Genomic DNA, 19374 nt, shown 5'->3' with positions numbered 1-19374 from the left:
CCGATTCGAATCTCCCTCCACTGCAGCCATTGGCAGAACGTTTCCTTAGTGAAGCGTGGCGTGCGCTCGAACCCTTCGTGGGTCGCGGGTCAGTGGGAGCGCGGACGCGCCCTTCGCGTGGCGCACGCGCAGTCGGGGCGATGGTGGGGAGCGCGTCCCCGTTCTGCACATGCGCAGTGGCGGTTGCGGACCGGTTGAGGGAGGGAGGTGGGTGTCTCCAACGGCCGCGGCGGTGCCGCCTGTCAGTGCGAACGCGAGCTCGCCGGGGCGACCGGAGCAGGGGTGGGCGGCCGGCCGGCCGAGCGAGCGAGCACACAAAGGACGGCCACCGCCAGTGTCGGCTGAGCCACCATGACTCGCATTTTATGACACAGTCGACTGGACTTTCGCGGGCTCAGCCTGCCATTTTATTTTGTTTTTTAAAATAAACTCCCATTCATTGGAGTATCACATTCATAGGCCGCGTCCTTAGGAAGGCGGTCATTGAGGTGAATTAATGCGTCGATTCTGCTGAGCAACGGAGGGGAGAAGAGAAAAATATACTGGATAATTATTTGGTAATTGGAGGATAATCATTCTTATCTGTTTGGCGATGGTGGATGTGGATTTCGCTGGCTGCGGTGCATCTGGCGATGGTAGCGGTCGCAACAGCCGGAAGATGCTGGAGCTGCCCGACTCTGACTGTGCTGAGGTTGTACCGCTGGAGCTGTACGATTCATCCAGGGCTAAAATAGCCGCTAATCTGGCCTGGATCTTTTCCAAAGCATACGGAATAGGTAACTCGAAATTTGCGCTTTTTTTTGCTGATGTAAATATTTTTGGGGAGGGGTGCGCTCAAATAATTTTGTCCGATCCGAATTATGGTTGCAAGTATTCATCACCCACGAATGATTTATTTATGTGTGTGTGTGGGGGGGGGTGGGGGTGGAAAAAGCAAGTTCGTGGGCTGCCAAGGTACGAATAATTAACATATTTGCTGATGTCTTTGTTCAAATTTGCCCCACGATGCTTAAATAAATTGTAATGTAATTTTGGACAAAAAATGAAGTGCACTGTAAATAGTTCTTTGCAAAGAAGTAGGAGATATGAATGGATCTTTTTTCAGATTTATTGCGATAGTAACATTTGGGGATTAGTTTCGGGGCTAGTGGTGTCCATAAGAACAGTGGTTAGGTTTTTGACTGAAGAGAAACTTCTCATTTTTGAGTTCCTGAAGCATGCATTTTTAACAATGTCTATTTAGTGGAGTTCTTTTTCTGATTTCATCTTGGAAGAAATTTTTTTTTACAATATGACTTTGAATTCGTAAGTAAGAAAATAAAACGGTTACCAAAACCACTTTCCGTGCGTCCTTTGATTTGGACAGGAGGAATGTATGAAAAATGTGAAATATTTAGATGCTGTGAGGCACTAGCCTGTAGGGAAAGTATAACTATTGTGGTGACAACTGGTCTGGTTTTCTCATTGGAGAACATGCATCTTAACCCTTGCAGAGATTTTTATTTTTATGAAGCGGAGAAATGAGGGTAGAAGTCCTCATGATTATGGATTTACAAGTTTTACACTATAGTAAATTGCATAGGATTTGAATAATAAAAACGGATGCCCTGCTTACATTCCACCTGTCGTTATCTAACTCAAAACAATGCAGTGCCGTGTAAAAGTCTAAGGCATATATACTGTGTAAAAGTATTGGGCAGTACCGTAGAATTTTATGTATTGTATTGCACTGCTTCCACAAAGGAAAAAAAAACAAATTTCACGATGTGTGTGATGAGTTTGATTTTGATGTGGGTCTCTATTGTGGACTCAGAGTGGGAAGAGGGCAGGGAGAGGGGAATCATGTTTGGGAAAAGGAGAAGGGAGAGGGAAATACCAGAGAAGCATTCTGTAGTGATCAATAAGCCAATTGTTTGGAATCAAATGACCTTGCCTGGGTGTGTCTGCACCTGTGCCAACCCCTGCCCCTGGCACTCCTTCTGTCACCTGTCCCACACTCCTGCCATAGTGCTCTGACATAATTTGCTCCCACCAGATTTACAAACTTACTCTCTGCTTTCAAAGTCTGAGTTAGTCCTGATGAAGGGTCTCGGCCTGAAACGTCGACTGCACCTCTTCCTAGAGATGCTGCCTGGCCTGCTGCATTCACCAGCAACTTTGATGTGTGTTGCTTGAATTTCCAGCATCTGCAGAATTCCTGTTCTCTGCTTTCAAATACAGCACTGCAAAAGTCATAGGCACCAAGCTACATAATAGGTATCTAAGACTTGGTACTGTATATCCATCTGTTCATTTTTCTTTTGCACTTATTCACCTTCTCAATTTTCTTAAATGCATCAATGCAATTCTCAAAGCTATGGCTATTTATGTAATACATTTAACATTAAAAGACTTCCTAAAATTTGATATTGAGCCAAGTGCAGCATTAGTTGGACAGCAAGGTTGGTTTTGATGAGTGTCTTCTGGGAAAGAAAAGAGATACATCAGCATTGATCTTTGACACGAGGATAGGAGTTCCTGAGCCTTGGTCTAGGGCTGCTGAAGGAGTTCTGAACGTTAGTGGGATGATCAAAATTGGAAGTGACCAAGAGGCTAGAAATGGAACTTGCAGAGATCTGAGAGTTGCACTACTGGAATAAGTTTACAGAAGGTGAGGTATGGTCTTGGAGCAATTTGAAAACCCTGTATTTTAATCAAGTTTTTACTTTAGTGTGAAGGGTGAATGTGTTTGATATGAATTAAGGTAAAACATTAACAGGTTTAAATCAAATAATTAGCAATTTTCGTGGTCTTTCTTCTCTTTAGGTTAAGTATCTTTTGATTTCTGTTGATTTATTGGTGTCAATATTGATTTTGGGCTTTAAACTACATCTACCCTATTGGAGCCCTTCAAATTCAAAATATAAAGACATTGTCCCACTTCTAATGGATTTGGTTCAGATTGTTTAGTTTGTGATAGTCTAGATACCTTGCTTCTGGTATAACATGCAAATATATTTTTGCACCTTCCCTAATGTGTCTAGTAGTTTTATACAAACAGGTTTTGATAGCATAGAGTCTGAGCTATTAATCAGAGAGTCAATTGATCTAGGGGACCTGAATTTTAAGCCTTTCACTTAACTGAATAAATGAAGGATTCTTGTAGTAACCTTGTCATTTGTTGTCATTTAGAGAAGGATATTTGCTGTCTTTGCCCTGATTGAACACTGTGTGATCACGTTGATCTGCTGAGTTCCTCCAGCATTTTGTGTGTTACTGTGATCTACAGCATTGGGGATGACTTTTTTTAAAATGGTCTCAGCAGATAGTTGATAAAAAAAATAATTAATTACCTTAGAGTAATTACCACTGATGTCCACATCTCATGAAAGTTTTTTTAAAGAAATTGCATGGTAATTATGGGTATGATCTAATCATTTTTATATTTCAAATTGAATTTAACCTCAACGTTTGACTTCTGTTTCTCTTTAAATTAGCTTCATTGCCTTCATTTCCTGGCAGTTTTATGGCCTTATTAATTGATGGTGATGCTTTTCCATTCTTTATTTGTTCTGAGCTACCATTCACCTCATGAGGTCTGTGGCACCTCATGGAACAATCTAATTCCCTCAGTAGTTTTCACCATGATCTGGGGACAATTAAAGTGACTGATTAACCTACCGACCTACACCTCCTTTGTGGGAGCATATTGGAGCACCAGGAGGAAGCACATCTGATCACGAGGCGAATGGTGTATTGGGGCCCAAGATGCTGCTTGTGTTCCTCCAGATTACTCATGCTCCTTCCCAATGAGAATATACCTCCTTATTTTGGTCAAAATCTACTACTCCAAATTGAAATTCATTTTCCAGTTTAATAATATCTTGCATTTTATCATAGTGTTCCTTGGCCCAATGTCTAGTAATGAAATTTAGCTCCATTGTTTTCCATATCTCTTTAATACTGCAGCAGTTATCTTTGAATTCATGCTCGTTTAACACTACATACAACTCTTGGCATTATGAATAATTACCTTTAACCCAAAACTTTTGTAACAAGCTTGCTGTACATTCTGGTTTATATCCCTGATTCTATCTGCTATAACTGTAATCATGACTCTACTGTCAAGCTTATCAAAAGACCTTTTGAAACTTCTGGCATGCAAACATATGAAAGTAATGAAAAGGTATTCCACAGAACTGAATTTGTAGACTGACATTAGGAAAAGTAAAATCATTGAAAAACTTTGATAGGATCCAATCAGATGGATATCCTTCAGGGATGAAATCTGACAGAGTTTGACTATGTGTTACCATATTCTCATACTCTTGACTCTGTACGCCTCAAGAGTAATCTTGTAGTAATTATTAGGATGGTGTCATATACATCTGATTAAAATATCTCCTACTATTAGCTCCCTAGATCACTTAAAAAATATGGAGTCATTTTACTCAGTGCAAAGTCCACTAATTTCTAATGCTTGGTATTATTTTGTTGCAATGTTCTTTGGAGAATAAAATGACATTTTGGCGAATACTTGGTGCTGATTGCCTTTGAAAGATTTGTGAAACAAACTTGGTACATGTGACTTAGATCTTAAGTTTAGCTCTAAAACACTGATTAGTTCTGGTCACTGTAAAATGTGCATCAAAAAGGGATTATGGTATAAATATGTTAGATTATGCTTTTAAACTTCTGTCTTTTTATTGCAATCAAATTTTAAATATTAAAACTCAGTGTTTGGGTTATGAATCAGAGTTACCAATTATAATTTAAGATGGGTGGAAAATGGAATTCAACGAAACAAATGTCACTGATTATGCTTGTCTTCTACTCCTTAATAATGACCTTGCATCATAACTGAGAGACCAGTGATTGATTATGCAACAATTAATACTGCAACTTCAAGTTTAATTGTGTAACGGACATGAAAGATAGTAGCAGCACTGGAGGGCTGCCCAGTTTTGTGTAGGCATGCCCTGCGTTATGAAGATTGAGGGGGGAGGGTGTGGTGGGGTTATATTCCTTTAAAGTGGTCCACATCATGAATTTCTGTAATGCAAAGCTGCATTATCAGCGCATGCATCAAGACCAGAAGTAGGAACATGAAATAAATGAATATGGCTGGAGAAATGATGCAGGAGGGAAATTTTCAGATATCTGAGACTTAGAAACAGTATCTGGGTCAGATGGACCCCGTAATAGTTAGATGGTTTACACCAGACCAGAGTGGTATGATTGAGGAGGCACTTCTTAAGATTTTGAGGATGAATTTGATGGGGTGGGAGGTGATGTTAGCTGAGGAATGGAAACTCAAGATGGAGTGTGCAGAGAGGGAAACTGAGCTGGAAGTGAAAGTTAGAAGTGTGAAAAGAGTAAGTATTGTGAACAAAAGCAAGTAGCAAATGGGTTCACAGTACCAAATGTTTAAAGGTGCTATATCTGAATGCAAACTGCATTCACATTAAGGTAGATTAATGACACAGAAAAGATGAAGCACAGTTAGGTAAAGTCATTAATATAGTAGTACAAAGTATCTATTTCTGAGAAAGTAACTATAACATGGCAAAAATTTGCATTAACTTTGAAAGTAATGTATTTGAAACTAGGAGTTTCAATCTAAATGAAATCTGTTATGTGGTCCATTTACATAGACATTATGGTCAAGAAAGCACATCAGAGCCTCTACTACTTCAAAGGGCAAGAAAAACTAGCATATCCTCTTTGATTCTCACCAATTTTTATTGATGTACATAGAAACCATCCTGTCCATATACATCATAGCTTGATGTGACACTACTTTGCCCAAGACTGCTGGAAATTGCAGAGTTCTGGACATAGCTGAGTCCATCAAGCAAACCAGCTTCCCTTATCGACCATCTATACATCTTACTGCCTCGGAAAAACATCTAATGTAGTCAAAGACCCCACTTACCCCAAAGAGACATTCTCTTTACCTCCCTCCCAAAAAATCAGGCAGAAGTTTCAAAAGCTTGAAAACATACCACCAGGTTCAAACACCCCCTAACTCCCAGCAACTATGCTGATGTTATAAGACTATTGAACTGACCTCTTTTATGGTAAAGATGAACTCTTGACCTCACAATTTACCTTGCACCTATTACCTTGCCCTTGCACCTATTTCTCTGCATGCACTCTCTGTAACTATACCACTATATTCTGCCTTCTGTTGCTTTTCCCTTGTGCTACCTCAATGTGCTTGTTTTTTGAAATGATTTGTAGGCAAAACAATATTTTTCACTGATTCTTGGCACATGTAACAATAATAATTACCTACAGCATATTTACATTTAAGGCACAAAAGTGCACCAGGAAAAATGGTTCGGTGTGGGTAACAGTGGATATTGTGATGTGGATGTAAAGTGGCTTCAGGAGGATATAAACAAGCTGAATAAGGGAGCATGGATAAGAACATAGACCACACAGTTAAGTGTACCATTAGTGCTATAATTACTCCAACTTTGTGCCTGAGTGCAGGCAGGTAACAGGGTCAATCCACTTTTTAATGACTGGGTCTCATTAATATTTGTGATCCTCATTCACATTCACAAGGCCTTGAACGACGTAAGTAAAAATGTGGATGACATATAGTGCTTGTAGCTCCAGTTTTATTTCAAAGAACACTTTTCATCTCTTGAGAAGTTCCCTGGAATGATTTTTCTCTTGTGTCTTGCCTCTCTCTGCCCATGTCTTAGAATGTCCCCAGGGGATTTGTCAAGCCCATCATCAGTAGAAACCTTGTATCTGCAGTGATGCCATTAATATATTTTCCATCTTAAATATTTTCATACTATTGGAAGAAATGGATCACAGACAATCTGTATAATTTATACGAAGTTCATACTGGCTATAAAAGGAACGGATTGGTGTGTTTCCATTTTTGTTCTTTTGTAACTGGTAGGTTGCTACACTCCAAACATATTACAGATTAAGCACCCTTTATCCAAAATGCTTGGGGCTTGAAGTATTTCAGATTTAGGATTCGGGAATATATAATGATATAGCTTGGGGTTGCCATCATTTCCAACTCTAAATTTTTGTGCTACCAGTAAGCATTCTTTGTCTTACACGTGTTCATCTCACATATGTACTGATATCTGTTTTTCATGTTAGATTTTCATCAGCAATGACCTTGGCAAACTCATCAACGAATTGCTGTGTAATGATCAGCAGGTGTGCTATCACCACAAATCTTTAAAAATTTCATACCTTTTCTTAACTTTCTGCAACCAGCCTTCTGATTATTCACAATTCCCTTCAATTTTCAGTTTGTTGTGCTAGATGCTTGCTTGTTTCATGATCAGCATGTTAAGCGGCATATGTTCACTCCGATGCAGACTAATGTACTCTTTAAATACATGATCTAGGTCTTAATTTTTCTCTTTATGCAATGTTTTTCTATTTTTCATGAATTTCTGTTTATTATAGCTCACTTCTCAGAACTGTGTGGTGCGCAGAGACCTCTGCATCGTGGGGACCTAGTATCTTGAGGAATTTTCCATTTGTGACATCATGTCAGTGCTCAAAAAAAATTGTATTTTGGAGTTTTTCAAATTTCGGATAAGGGCTACTCAACCTGTATTACTACCAGTCTAAGTTTAAACACCAAATCCTTTAATGACCATAACATAAAACGGGTCAAAATTTTTATCGTCTGTTCCTCGAGAAAGACTGCACATTGATAGTATTTAGGATACTGCATATTTATAAGATTACACCTTATTCTTCTGCTCTCTAGTGGACAAGGTCTCCATACTGTTCAGTCTACTCCATGACTAAGTCCCTTGTTAAATGAATGACAGATCTCCTTTGCACTCTTTCCAGCTTAATGTCACATTTCCTACTGAGGGGTGACCAAAAGTGAACGTAATATTCTGACATCTTATACAGCGGTGACATAACATCCCAGTTTTATACTTGGTGCCTTGACTGATGAAGGCCAGCGTGCCAAAAACTTGATTCGGCCATATTTCCTTACGATCTGAGGCCTTTCTGCCCTTTATATTTCTGCCAGTTCTCAGAGCATTGTCATCAATCCTATTCTACCACTAAGTTTCCTGAAAGTATGCTTTCTATCATGCCAATCATTCCCCCCCCCGAATCTCTTGACTTTCACCTAAGCTATGGGCAATATTCAGTACGGGTAGAATGTGCAATCTCTGCATAGACAGCACTGGATCCAACTGGGCCACTAGAACTCAGAGCCAACAGAACTGCCTAATGTGCTGCTTTGCCAGCTATATAATGTAAAAATTCAGAAACTATTTCTGGTGTGCCATGTAATATCCAGTATTATTCATAATCTTTCAACAATTTTGTTTTAAGTTCCACTGGTATACACTGAAGGATTGTACCAAAAGAGAAAGTGTATCAATCAGAAATTATCCACCCCAACTGATAGCCATCTCACTAAGTGGACCTGCATTACCAAGCTAATGTTTCTGCAAATATGTTGTTGATTTCTATTCTATGCATCTGACTGAAGGTACATGTTGTTCTAATCCTTCCCTTTTCAGTACTGCACAGCAAACATAAAATCTAGAAAACCTGAGATAGTTCTGCCATGGGGGCGGGGGGGGCGGAGGAAGATACATTACAATATTTTAATACCTTACATTACAAAGGGATTGCATGCCAATAAAGCTTCGATTATATATTATCTATTATAGATAATTATATAATGCCAAGATATTTGTTACCAAAATATGGGGCAATGATTTGCAGTGGAAGAGAGGGAAGATAGCTCTAGAATCAGTTCTTTAAAATTACTTTTCATAATATGGAATATTATAATTTAAGAATGTGACCTTTAAATGTGACAGTTTCTGCCTCAGTCATTCAAAGAGAAAGTTAGTTCCTAACAAGTGGCATCTATTTGGGTGAAATCTTGTCTTCATTTTCTGTCTGCTTTCTTCATGCACTTTAAATCCACATCAGGTGATTATTGATATTCTATTGAAGAGATTTTTTTCCAATCTGCAAGCTTCTGATTCCTCATTGTTTTATGCAACTCAATTGAATGGTGCCTTTATTTCAAAGAAAACAACCACATTTTATCTAGCATTTTCTCATAACTAAAATTCTCTAGTCTTAATAACATTTGTGTATATCTCTACTCTAGTTTGAAGTGAAATTCCTGTAATAGGACAGATGAACAATACAGTCTCACCATGGATGTAACTTCCTGTGTGTTGAGAAGTGTATTTTTTATTTTGATTTACTTAATAGCTCCAACCTTTGAACTTTATCATTAAATTTGTAATTTAACTTTAAATTAAATGTGTAAATTAAGACTTAAGTAAAAATTAATTTGTCTGTTGACTTAATTATAGCATAATGCCATTTTTAGTGTCAATGTCTTTATTCAAAGCCTCTGCTAACAACTACCCGTGCATTGTTTTTGGAAAAGGCAATCAGCAGAGGGAAATGGGCATTTAAGAAATAAATTTTATAAACTTAACATTCTAGAAACAGAATTAAATTGATTACACCCTCACATCTACTCTTCCATTCAATAAAATTCATTTTTTGTGATAGGCATCATTATAAGGACAGCTTGTATTGTCCATCTATGACTCAGTTTGAGAAGATGACGTTGAGGCCACCATCTTGAACAGCTTACCGCTGAATTGCTTCTGGTAAATTATTTGCGTAATACTATTGGGGAAGGAGTTCCAGGAGTTACAAAGTGACAGTAAAGGAATAGCAATATGTTTCCCAGCTGGTGTGATGTGTTTCTCGGAGGGAAATGTGCAGATGGTAGTGTTTTAAGCCTTTTTCCTTTTTTGGTAGATGTTCCAGGTTTGGCAAGTATTGTTGGAGTAGACTGGCCAATTAACTACACTGCATGTTATAGATGGTACATACTGCAACCACATGGCAATATTTTAGGGTGGTGGATGAAGTATAAATCACATGGGCAGCTTTATCCTGCATAGTATTAAACTTTTTGAAAGTTGCTGAAGCTGTACTGATCCAGGTAAATGGAGAGTATTCCCTCAAACTCCTGATCTGTGGCTTGTACGTGGAAGAAAATCTTTGGGGTGTTGTGAGATGAGCCACTTACTTTTGACCGGCAGTACTTATGTGGGAGGTATAGTTTTGGTCTTTTGGTCAGTGGTTACTCTCAGTTGATTGAAGATGGGAAAGTGAATGTAGTGCTATTGAATTTTAAGGAGTTGTGCTAATCTAACAATGATGTCCAGATCTCAAATATCAATTTAAGAAAAAGTAACATGATTATTTTTGAATGACACACGTTAGACTATCCCTTATTGGAGATAATTACTGCTCAGCCCTTTTGTAACAGGTTTCTAAATAGTCTATGTCTGAATGTTGTCTTCTGTGTTTCGGCGTGGACTGCTTCATCTACTGAGAATTTATTTGTTCATGAAAGTGACTAGTGCAGTCATCAGTGAACATTCACTCTTCAGACCTTTGAGAGGCAGGTTATTTGTGGAGTTGCTAAAGACAGTTGCTTTCAGAGCACTGCTCTGAGAAGCATTTGCAGTGACATACTGGGGGAGGGATGACTACTGACGGTGACAATATCTTGCTTTGTGCAAGATGTGACACCAACCATTGGAGCATCATCTTCTGAATGACAATTGAATTGTGTTCGACCCAGGCTTTTTGATGCTGCACTCCACCAAAATGCTGATAACGTTTCATGAATGAAACTCTTCTCTTCTCTCTCTTCTCGCCTCAGAATTCAATTTTGGTCTGTGTTTGTACTAAGGCTAGGATGGAGTCTGGAGCTGAGTGGTGCTGATGAACAATAAACTTGGCATTTGGTGAGCACTGTGATGTCTTGGTTCTACCTTCCTCTCTTCAATAATTAAAACTAGGTTGGCTGGGTAGTAATAAGCTGAATTGGATATATTCTGCTTTTTGTGAACAGCATATCTATAATTTTCGGCATTGTCAAGTAGATGCTGGTGTTTAAATATACTGAAACAGTATGGCTAGATGTCTTCGTAACTCTGGGCACTGTTCTTCAGAATGAGAGCTGGATGTTTTCTGGTCCCTTAGGCTTTGTATCTAGCTGTCAGTTGTTTCTTAATGTCACATGGAGTGAACTGCATTGACTACTGATTACTTTGGTGGATCCTCGGCGTTATCTAAGTTGGATCATCCACTTGCCATTTCTGGCTTAACGTGCTTACAAATACTTCATCCTTGTCTTTGCACTCATTTACTGGTCTGCATGATTATAAATGATGGGAATATTCCTGGAGCAACCATTTGTTGGCTGTTTAATTGAGTACCATTATTCATGACTAGAGGCAGGTCTGCAAAGTTTTGATTTGATCCTTTGGTTATGACTGTGTAGGTTTCCTCTGGGTGCTCTGATTTCCTCCCACAATCCAAAGATGTACTGATTAGTAGGTTAATAGTCCTGTAATTAGTTTAAGGTTAAATTGGAGATTGCTGGGCAGTGCAGCTCTAAGGGCCGGAAGGGCCTATTTTGCCCTGTATCTTTGAATAAACAAATATTTTCAGGTCATAATTTATTATCAGAATCAATGACTCAAGTATGGGAATGTAGTGGTTAGTGCAGTGCTATTTCAGCTTGGGTCATCGGAGTTGAATTCTAGTGTCGTTTGTACGTCCTTCCTGTGAAATGTGCGGGTTTCTCCAGGTGTTCTGGTTCTCTTCCACAGTCCGAAGAGGTGCAGGGTAAGTGAATTGGTCAGTGTAAATTGTCCCCTGATTAGGTTTGGGTTAAATCAGGCTGTCAGGGGTTGCTGGAGCAGCGCGACTGGAAGGGCCTATTCTGGGTATATCTCTAAATAAAATAAAAGCAAAGATACATCAATAACTAAAAACGGGACTGATTGGTGATGGAAAGAAAGGGTTAATAAAGTAGATGCTATAACAGGTGTGGCTCTAAATTAATATTATTGATAATTCTGTTCAATTTTTAGGATGTGCCATTAATACTTGCCATATATTAGCATATAGGGTTTTACTGAGAGAACTTGGCCAATTAAACTGAAATTAGAATATTGAAACAGATTACATCATTCAATTTGAAAAACAGGATTTTTACAAAGATGACCAATATTGGGCTGAAAATCACCTTTCAGACATGTGCAAAGCAATGTAGACAGTCCACTGTTCTATTAATGACCTCTGTTTATCTGTGAACACCTACACTCCACAAAATACCATTCCGTGTAGGCACATTTTAAGAAATACAAATGGGACATGTATCCCATTGCGGCTTAATGCATTGCATAAAGCTAAAAACGGCAGTTTTATAGAACTATTATTTAGTTTGCTTTTATAATTGACATTCACAGGACTTGTAGTTGCAGTTTTTATACTGACAAAGTTATTTTCAGAGCATTTTCACTCTCTCAGTAAAACCCTAGATACTAATAAATGACAAGTATTAATGGCACATCCCAAAAACATGCATTGAATAAAAGCTGATGTATAATGTGCCATAACAATATTTAATAATACAAGTCTTGAAAGGTAAATTCCCGATTAAATTCTCAAAAAATAATGACTGTTATGCAAACAAATTAATCTGTAATAGTGCTTAATTATATTTAAATGCTTGTGTTCACATATAAATGTCTTCCAAAATTAGTTTCCCATCTCCTGGTGTTATCAGAGCACTGGTAACATCTTTCCAAATGAATTTTAATGATACTCAGTCTATCTTTATTATCCCTTTCCTTCCGTCAGCAACCTGTCTGGTTTTCAGTCATCGAGTTATCTTTGCTTGAGTCACTGATGATGAATTATGATCCCTTGTTGATTTTTAACAGCTGAAACAATGTCTGGTTGCTTTAAGTTCAATTATTATTGTCAAGCCATTCAGTCTGTTCTGAAGAAACAGGGACCAATTAAAAAAAAAATTTTGCCTTGTGCCAAGTTGTATCCTTTTGAATCTGTGTTGAACAAACAATATTGATTTAATATTCTAACTATAACCTAGAGCTCTAACATAGTGATCCCACCTAGTTTTGTTAAGACCACTAATTGCATAGTAAATTCTATATATATCACCAAACATAGATTATATTATAGCTTTTTCTTCATTCTCATCAATGTTAACATTAAAAACCTGCAATTTTTATGCACCAGTATATAAAATAAAAATGAAATTTGATACTCAGCATGCTGACCAAGAGCTGCATCACAAGGACTAAATATTTTTTAAGGAAGAAGAAAGACAGAAATTCATGTTCATTTAAGGTGATGCTTTAAATGCCTGGAGAACTTCACAGACCTGCTCATTTTTCCATTCTCCGGAAATCCTTAAGCTTTCTCATTACCTAGTTTACCAGCATACAGCGTATTACTTGTATTTAATTGCATTCCATCTGTCAACTTCTTTATTGCAATGTCACCCTAATCCTCAGAAGCACTTCCCCTCCTTTTCCAGCTTTTTTTGCCGATTTTCAGTAGGTGCTACTGCTTCTTACCTCACAGGCACACCAATGGTATGCATAACGAATAGGATCAGTCTCAGAAAGAATCTGGTAGAACGCTATATATTTTAAATGCTTCTGAGAAAATACCACTTAATTTCATCTGATATATATTTCAATCCAATTTACTGTCTTTCTGGTTCTCTTTCCCCTTGGTCAACATTTAAAAAAAAATTGTCCATCGTGTAATTGACAAAAATGTATGCATACACGAAATGTGAAATAAAAACAGAAAAACAGATAGGTACTCTTGGGTGGGCCAGCACCTGTGGAAAGAGAAAGAGTTTATCATCATCATCTCCCACTTTAATTTATATATGCAATCAAACGAGAATGGTGATAATACCCACGTTTTCTTTATGGAGAAAGAAAAACTTAGTTAATAGTACAGGTGATTAACCTTATAGCAGAGCTGGTCTCCCAATCTACTGGATATTTCCAGCGTTCTCTTCCCTAACTTTTCTCATTTGGTCAGACGCCTCCATAAACATTGGGGATCAACTGGCCAATTCTGGCATCATGTATCAGAGAGATCATCTTTATCTACCACCCCTCCTCCCATCCTTTTTGGAGCTTAAAACTAATTTGTGTTATTCACTTTATAAATGTTGTGTCAATGTTCTTGCATTTGTACTGTGGTGTGTAAGATAAATAAAACTGCAGAAAGCCTACAATTAAAGTGATGCAGTGAATAATAGCAATTATTTCTTGTTTACTGTTTTAGTGGTGAATCAAAATTACCTGTGACTTGAAATGCTAGTTTGAAAATGACCTAAAATAAAAGCATAGCCTTATATGGTGTGTCTATTTCCATAAAAGATTCGGTTTACTATGTAATCACATTAGATCCAAAATAGAATAAATTGTATCTTTGCGTACCACCTCAGTTGGACACTTCCAGTATAAATTGGAATGTTTTGAAGCTGTGAGGAAAACTGACCAGTTGTTCAATTTATCTTGATATTTCAGTAATAAGAATGTAGATGTATAGAACACGTGACGAATTGCTAGGATTTATTCAATAGCACCATTTTAGCCTTTAATGTCATTATAAATACACATTTAAAGCAACTTAATAAGCAAAATACCTGTATCTGAAAGTTTAGGCAAAGTAGGACTGTTATAAAATGTCTGATTAAAATAATTTACTTTAATTTCCCATTTGTTTGCTTCCATTTGACGTTCAAAATACCAAGTTGCAAATGTTTCTTTTTGAGAGAGGTTACATAGACCAGTCTATACATTTGAAATCAGGTCAAAAGCTTTAGGTTCCTCGGGGTCAATATCACAAATGACCTGACTTGGTCCAACCAAGCAGAGTCCACTGCCAAGAAGGCCTTTACTCCCTGAGAAAGCTAAAGAAATTTGGCCTGTCCCCTGAAACCCTCACTAATTTTTATAGATGCACCGTAGAAAGCATTCTTCTAGGGTGCATCACAACTTGGTATGGAAGTTGTCCTGTCCAAGACCGGAAGAAGCTGCAGAAGATCGTGAACACAGCCCAGCACATCACACAAACCAATCTTCCATCCTTGGACTCACTGTACATCGCACGCTGTCGGAGCAGTGCTGCCAGGATAATCATGAACACGACCCACCCAGCCAACACACTTTTTGTCCTGCTTCCCTCCGGGAGAAGGCTCAGGAGCTTGAAGACTCGTACGGCCAGATTTGGGAACAGCTTCTTTCCAACTGTGATAAGACTGCTGAACGGATCCTGACCCGGATCTGGGCTGTACCCTCCAAATATCCGGACCTGCCTCTCGTTTTTTTTTTGCACTACCTTACTTTCCCTTTTCTATTTTCTATTTATGTTTTATAATTTAAATTTTTATTATATTTACTGTCGATTTGTACTCCAGGGAGCGCGAAGCGCAGAATCAAATATTGATGTGATGATTGTACGCTCTAGTATCAATTGTTTGACAACAATAAGGTAATAATAATTTGCCAAGTTCTGTAATATAAGAAAGAGAAAATAAATCCAAATCCATTAGTAGTAATGTGATCACTTGAGTTGAGTAAGATGTTCTCCTAATGGGTTGTCTGTTGGTTGGTTCTCGGGTGACTGTAGAGGCCGATCTGGGATCCATATTCTGGTGCAGTGTGGACACAGTACATGGTAGCTGTGGTTAGAGATTGGGTGGTTTGGTTGGCCATTCTCTCTTTTTACAGCTGCCGCTTGTTCTCTGTGGCACAGTGGAGGTTGCTGTCATGTAGTGCAGCTCCCTCTCAAACAGATATCCTCCAAATGCATCTGTTGAGTGCAATATCTCCCCAATTTTTAGACGTAATATTGAATTTTTTAAGGATCTTGATGTCTTTGAAGCATTTCCTTTGCCCGGCAGAGCTCACTGACCTTCAGTTGGGAGTAAAGAATCTGTTTGGAGAAATGTGAGTTGGGCATTCAAATAACATGACCTATCCATTGGAGTTGGTGTTGCTTTATTATAGTGGAAATGTTGTTCATGTTGGCCTCCTCCAGCTTGCTGGTGTTAGTGAATCTGTCCTTTAAGCTGATCTTCAAAATCTTTCATAAGTTTCTTCAGTGATATTGTTCCAGAGCTTTCAGATGCCTACTGTAAGTGGTCCATGATTCAGCTGCATAAGGTAATGCAGGAAGGATGACTGCCCTATAGACCAAAAGTTTTGCTTGGACATGTAGGTTGCAATATTCAAAGACTCTTTTCCTAAATCTTAGGCTCCAGTAGCACTACTCAGACAGTGGTTGATGTATAAGCTGTCTGTTTTTGAGGAGAGAATGATGCCAAGGTAGGGAAAGCAGTCTACATTTTCAAGGACAATATCTTTAACTTGGATTAATGGCTGGTTGGGCGATGGCTGCCAAAGTACCTGTCCTTAATATATTCAAAATGACCCAGGGCTCTATATGCCTTGGCAAAGGCATTCAGGATACATTGGAGGTCGTCTTTAGAGTGTGCTGTGATGGCATTGTCATCCGCATACTGAAGCTCCCATGGTAGTGGTGGTGCTGACTTTGTACTTGGCCTTGAACCTGTTGATGTTGAAAAGCCTAGTGTTCATTCTGTACACAGGTGGGATTCCCTGTGGCAGGTCTTGGCCAGTGAGGTGAAGGATAGCCGCAATAAGAATGGCAAATAGAGTGGGTGCAATGATGCAGCCCTGTTTGACTCCTGTCTTGACAGTGAAGGGTTCTGATTCAGCGCCACTATTGCTGAGTACTGTGGCTGACATGCCATCATGCAGTAGCCTTGGTATTCGTAAGTACTTGTCAAGACAGTCATGTCTTGATAGTATACACCAGGGAGCTTAGTGGTCTACTGTATCAGATGCCTTTGTCAAAGCTATGAAAACCAAGTACAAAGGTTGCCTTTGTTCATGGTTATTTTTCCTGTAATTGGTGTGCTGTGAAAATCATATCTGCGATACCTCTGGATGGGTGAAAACCACACTGTGATTCAGGGAGTACTACTTCAGATAGTGGAAGGAGTCCATTGACAAGGATGCAAGCACATTGTCTGTTGTTGACAAGAGGAAGATGCCTCTGCAATTGTCACGAACTGTCTTGCTTCCCTTTTTGAATATGGTCACTATTAGAGCATCCCGAGCTCAGAGGGCATTTGTTCCTTCAGGAGTAAAGAATGTATGTGGTGCAGGAGTGCTGGTCCACCTTCCTTAAAGATCTGTGCTGGGATCCTGTTAGAGCTAGTGGTTTTGTTCCTTTTCAGGCTCCTGATGGCATCATGGACGTTCTTCATACTGGGAAGTACTCCCTTATTTTCTCTCAAGGTCTCTGGAGGATTTGTTTAGTAACCTCTGTTTCAGCAGCGTGTTTATGAAGGTCTTGAAAGTGTCCTGTCCATGATCGTTGATAACCTTCCGATCCTTTAGTAAGTTCTTCCTATCCTTTGAGTGCAGTGGTGGCATTGAAGAAGGTTCTAGTGTCACCAGAGTCTTCCAGTCTTTGGATTAACAATGCTTTCTCAGTCCACCAAGAATTCTTTAGCTCCCTCACCCTGTACAGGACACTTGCCTTTGTTCTGGAGTAAGCTTCTCTTTTGGCCTTGTCTTTTCTTGGAGGTAAGTTGTTCCATCTCCATATCACTATCATCAAGCCAATCCTGATGTTTTCTGGACTTGTACCCAAGATGTTTTTGCAGGTATTGAGAGTGGTGGATTTAAGCAGGCCCCAATGTTCTTCAATATCCTCTGGATGTTCTTGTTGGAGGTTTCCCCAAATGAAGCTTGAAGGTTCTGTGCTGTTGAGTGGCAGTGTCAAGCAGGCTCTTAAGGTTTAGTCTTTGCTTGGTCGGCTTGTGAACCTTCCTATTTTTCATGAGCCTGATGAACCCATCATACTCGTGAACCCATTACAATTCCATGTGAAAGAGGTTTTCTGAATTTATTTTATAATCTTGCATGCAATATCCCATTATTATGTTTATTATCTTCCTTCTATATTATGTATTGCATTGAACTGCTGCTGCGAAGTTAACAGATTTTATGACACATGCTGGTGATAATAAACCTGATTCTGATATCATGGAAATAAATCCAAAATTGTGGGTCTCACCTCAGTCATGCTGTTGTTGGACTCTTTCTCAAAGCTCTGTTCTATTCTGCTAGAAATATTATTGCTTACCTATGATCCAGGATTAAAAATGCACAACATCCTGGAGACATGATAATGTTTATGGTATATCTGAAACTGCAGATATGATGCACAGCTTGTAGAGCTACTGCTGTACAGTGCTAGAGACCAGGGTTCAAAGCTGATTTGTCTGTGTGGAGTCTACATATTCTGTTTGGTAACTATTGAGATTTCCCAGTAGTGGTTCAGTTTCCTCTGTCCAGAAGACGTAAAGTTTGGTGGGTTAATTGACCTCTGTAAATTACTCTTGGTGTGTAGGTGAGTGGAAGAATCTGGGAGGACTTGATGAGAGTATGTGGATAATACAAAAATGGAATTAACGTAGGTTTAGCTCAAATAGCAGTTAGTTGATGGTTGGCATAGAGTTGGAAGGCTGAAGGGCTCTCTGATTCTGCATTATAAGAGGCACGTTAAATTGAGGCTGCATGATTACCGCATTCAGAAAGAACGTAGGAGAAGTTAAGTGATGAAATAAGTGATGCTCTCCATTAGAGAAATCTTTTGATCACTAAAAATTGAAAGCAATCTTCTAAAAATTAATTCCTACCAATTCAAAACTAATAGTTGCAATTGGCATTAGCTGACATTTAAGATACCTTCCACCAATAGATCAGGGGATCTTTGTGTACAAAATTCTTCAGCCCCTTAAGTTCCGTAATTTTTTCATAATAGCCTCTGCAGATTTTGAACTAGAAACAGTTTTATCATTTAATAACATTTACTCACCATGCTCTGATATTTCCTCAACCATTCCTCTTCATTTATACAGTCTTAACACTTTGCTTCAACTACTTTTTGTTCTTGATGGGGCAGCAATTACAGGTTTCCCCCGCCATTCGAAGGTACAGCGTTCCTATGAAATGGTTCGTAAGCCAGAATGTCGTAAAGTGAAGAAGCAATTACCATTTATTTATATGGGAAAAATTTGTGAGCGTTCGCAGACCCAAAAATAACCTACCAAATCATGCCAAATAACACACAAAACCTAAAATAACAGTAACATATAGTAAAAGCAGGAATGATATGATAAATACACAGCCTATATAAAGTAGAAATACTTCTCTACAATGATTGCTTGCACTGTTCTCCGTAGCGAAAATCTCATGCAAGCGCTCTCGGCAGAAACACAGCGCGAGCGCTGTCGGCAGAACCACGGCGCGAGCGCTGTCGGCAGAACCACGGCGCGAGCGCTGTCGGCAGAACACTCTCTCCAGTAACCTTTAAGCTATGAAGCTGCCAAATCATACCAAATAACACGTAAAATTACACAGCCGATATAAAGTAGAAATAATG

At 38.9% G+C, this 19374-nt stretch overlaps 1 protein-coding gene across 4 annotated transcripts in view; it reads left to right on the top strand.

The window, feature by feature from the left end:
• The first annotated feature begins 216 nt into the window (after nt 1–216).
• camsap1b (calmodulin regulated spectrin-associated protein 1b) overlaps nt 217–19374 on the top strand; it is a 122361-nt gene continuing 103203 nt past the window's right edge. For 3 of the 4 annotated variants that reach the window (XM_063073594.1, XM_063073593.1, XM_063073591.1), the window contains exon 1: nt 217–776. In XM_063073594.1, the coding sequence (XP_062929664.1) occupies nt 593–776 (184 nt within the window). In that variant the 5' untranslated portion in view covers nt 217–592. The remainder of the gene's footprint in view (nt 777–19374) is intronic. The other variant, XM_063073595.1, reaches the window with a different exon arrangement.

The sequence above is a fragment of the Mobula hypostoma genome, chromosome 21, assembly GCF_963921235.1.
Source record: "Mobula hypostoma chromosome 21, sMobHyp1.1, whole genome shotgun sequence".
Lineage (NCBI taxonomy): Eukaryota > Metazoa > Chordata > Chondrichthyes > Myliobatiformes > Myliobatidae > Mobula > Mobula hypostoma.
The sequence above is the reverse complement of the archived record's forward strand: the minus strand, read 5'-3'. Positions and strand labels throughout refer to the sequence as shown.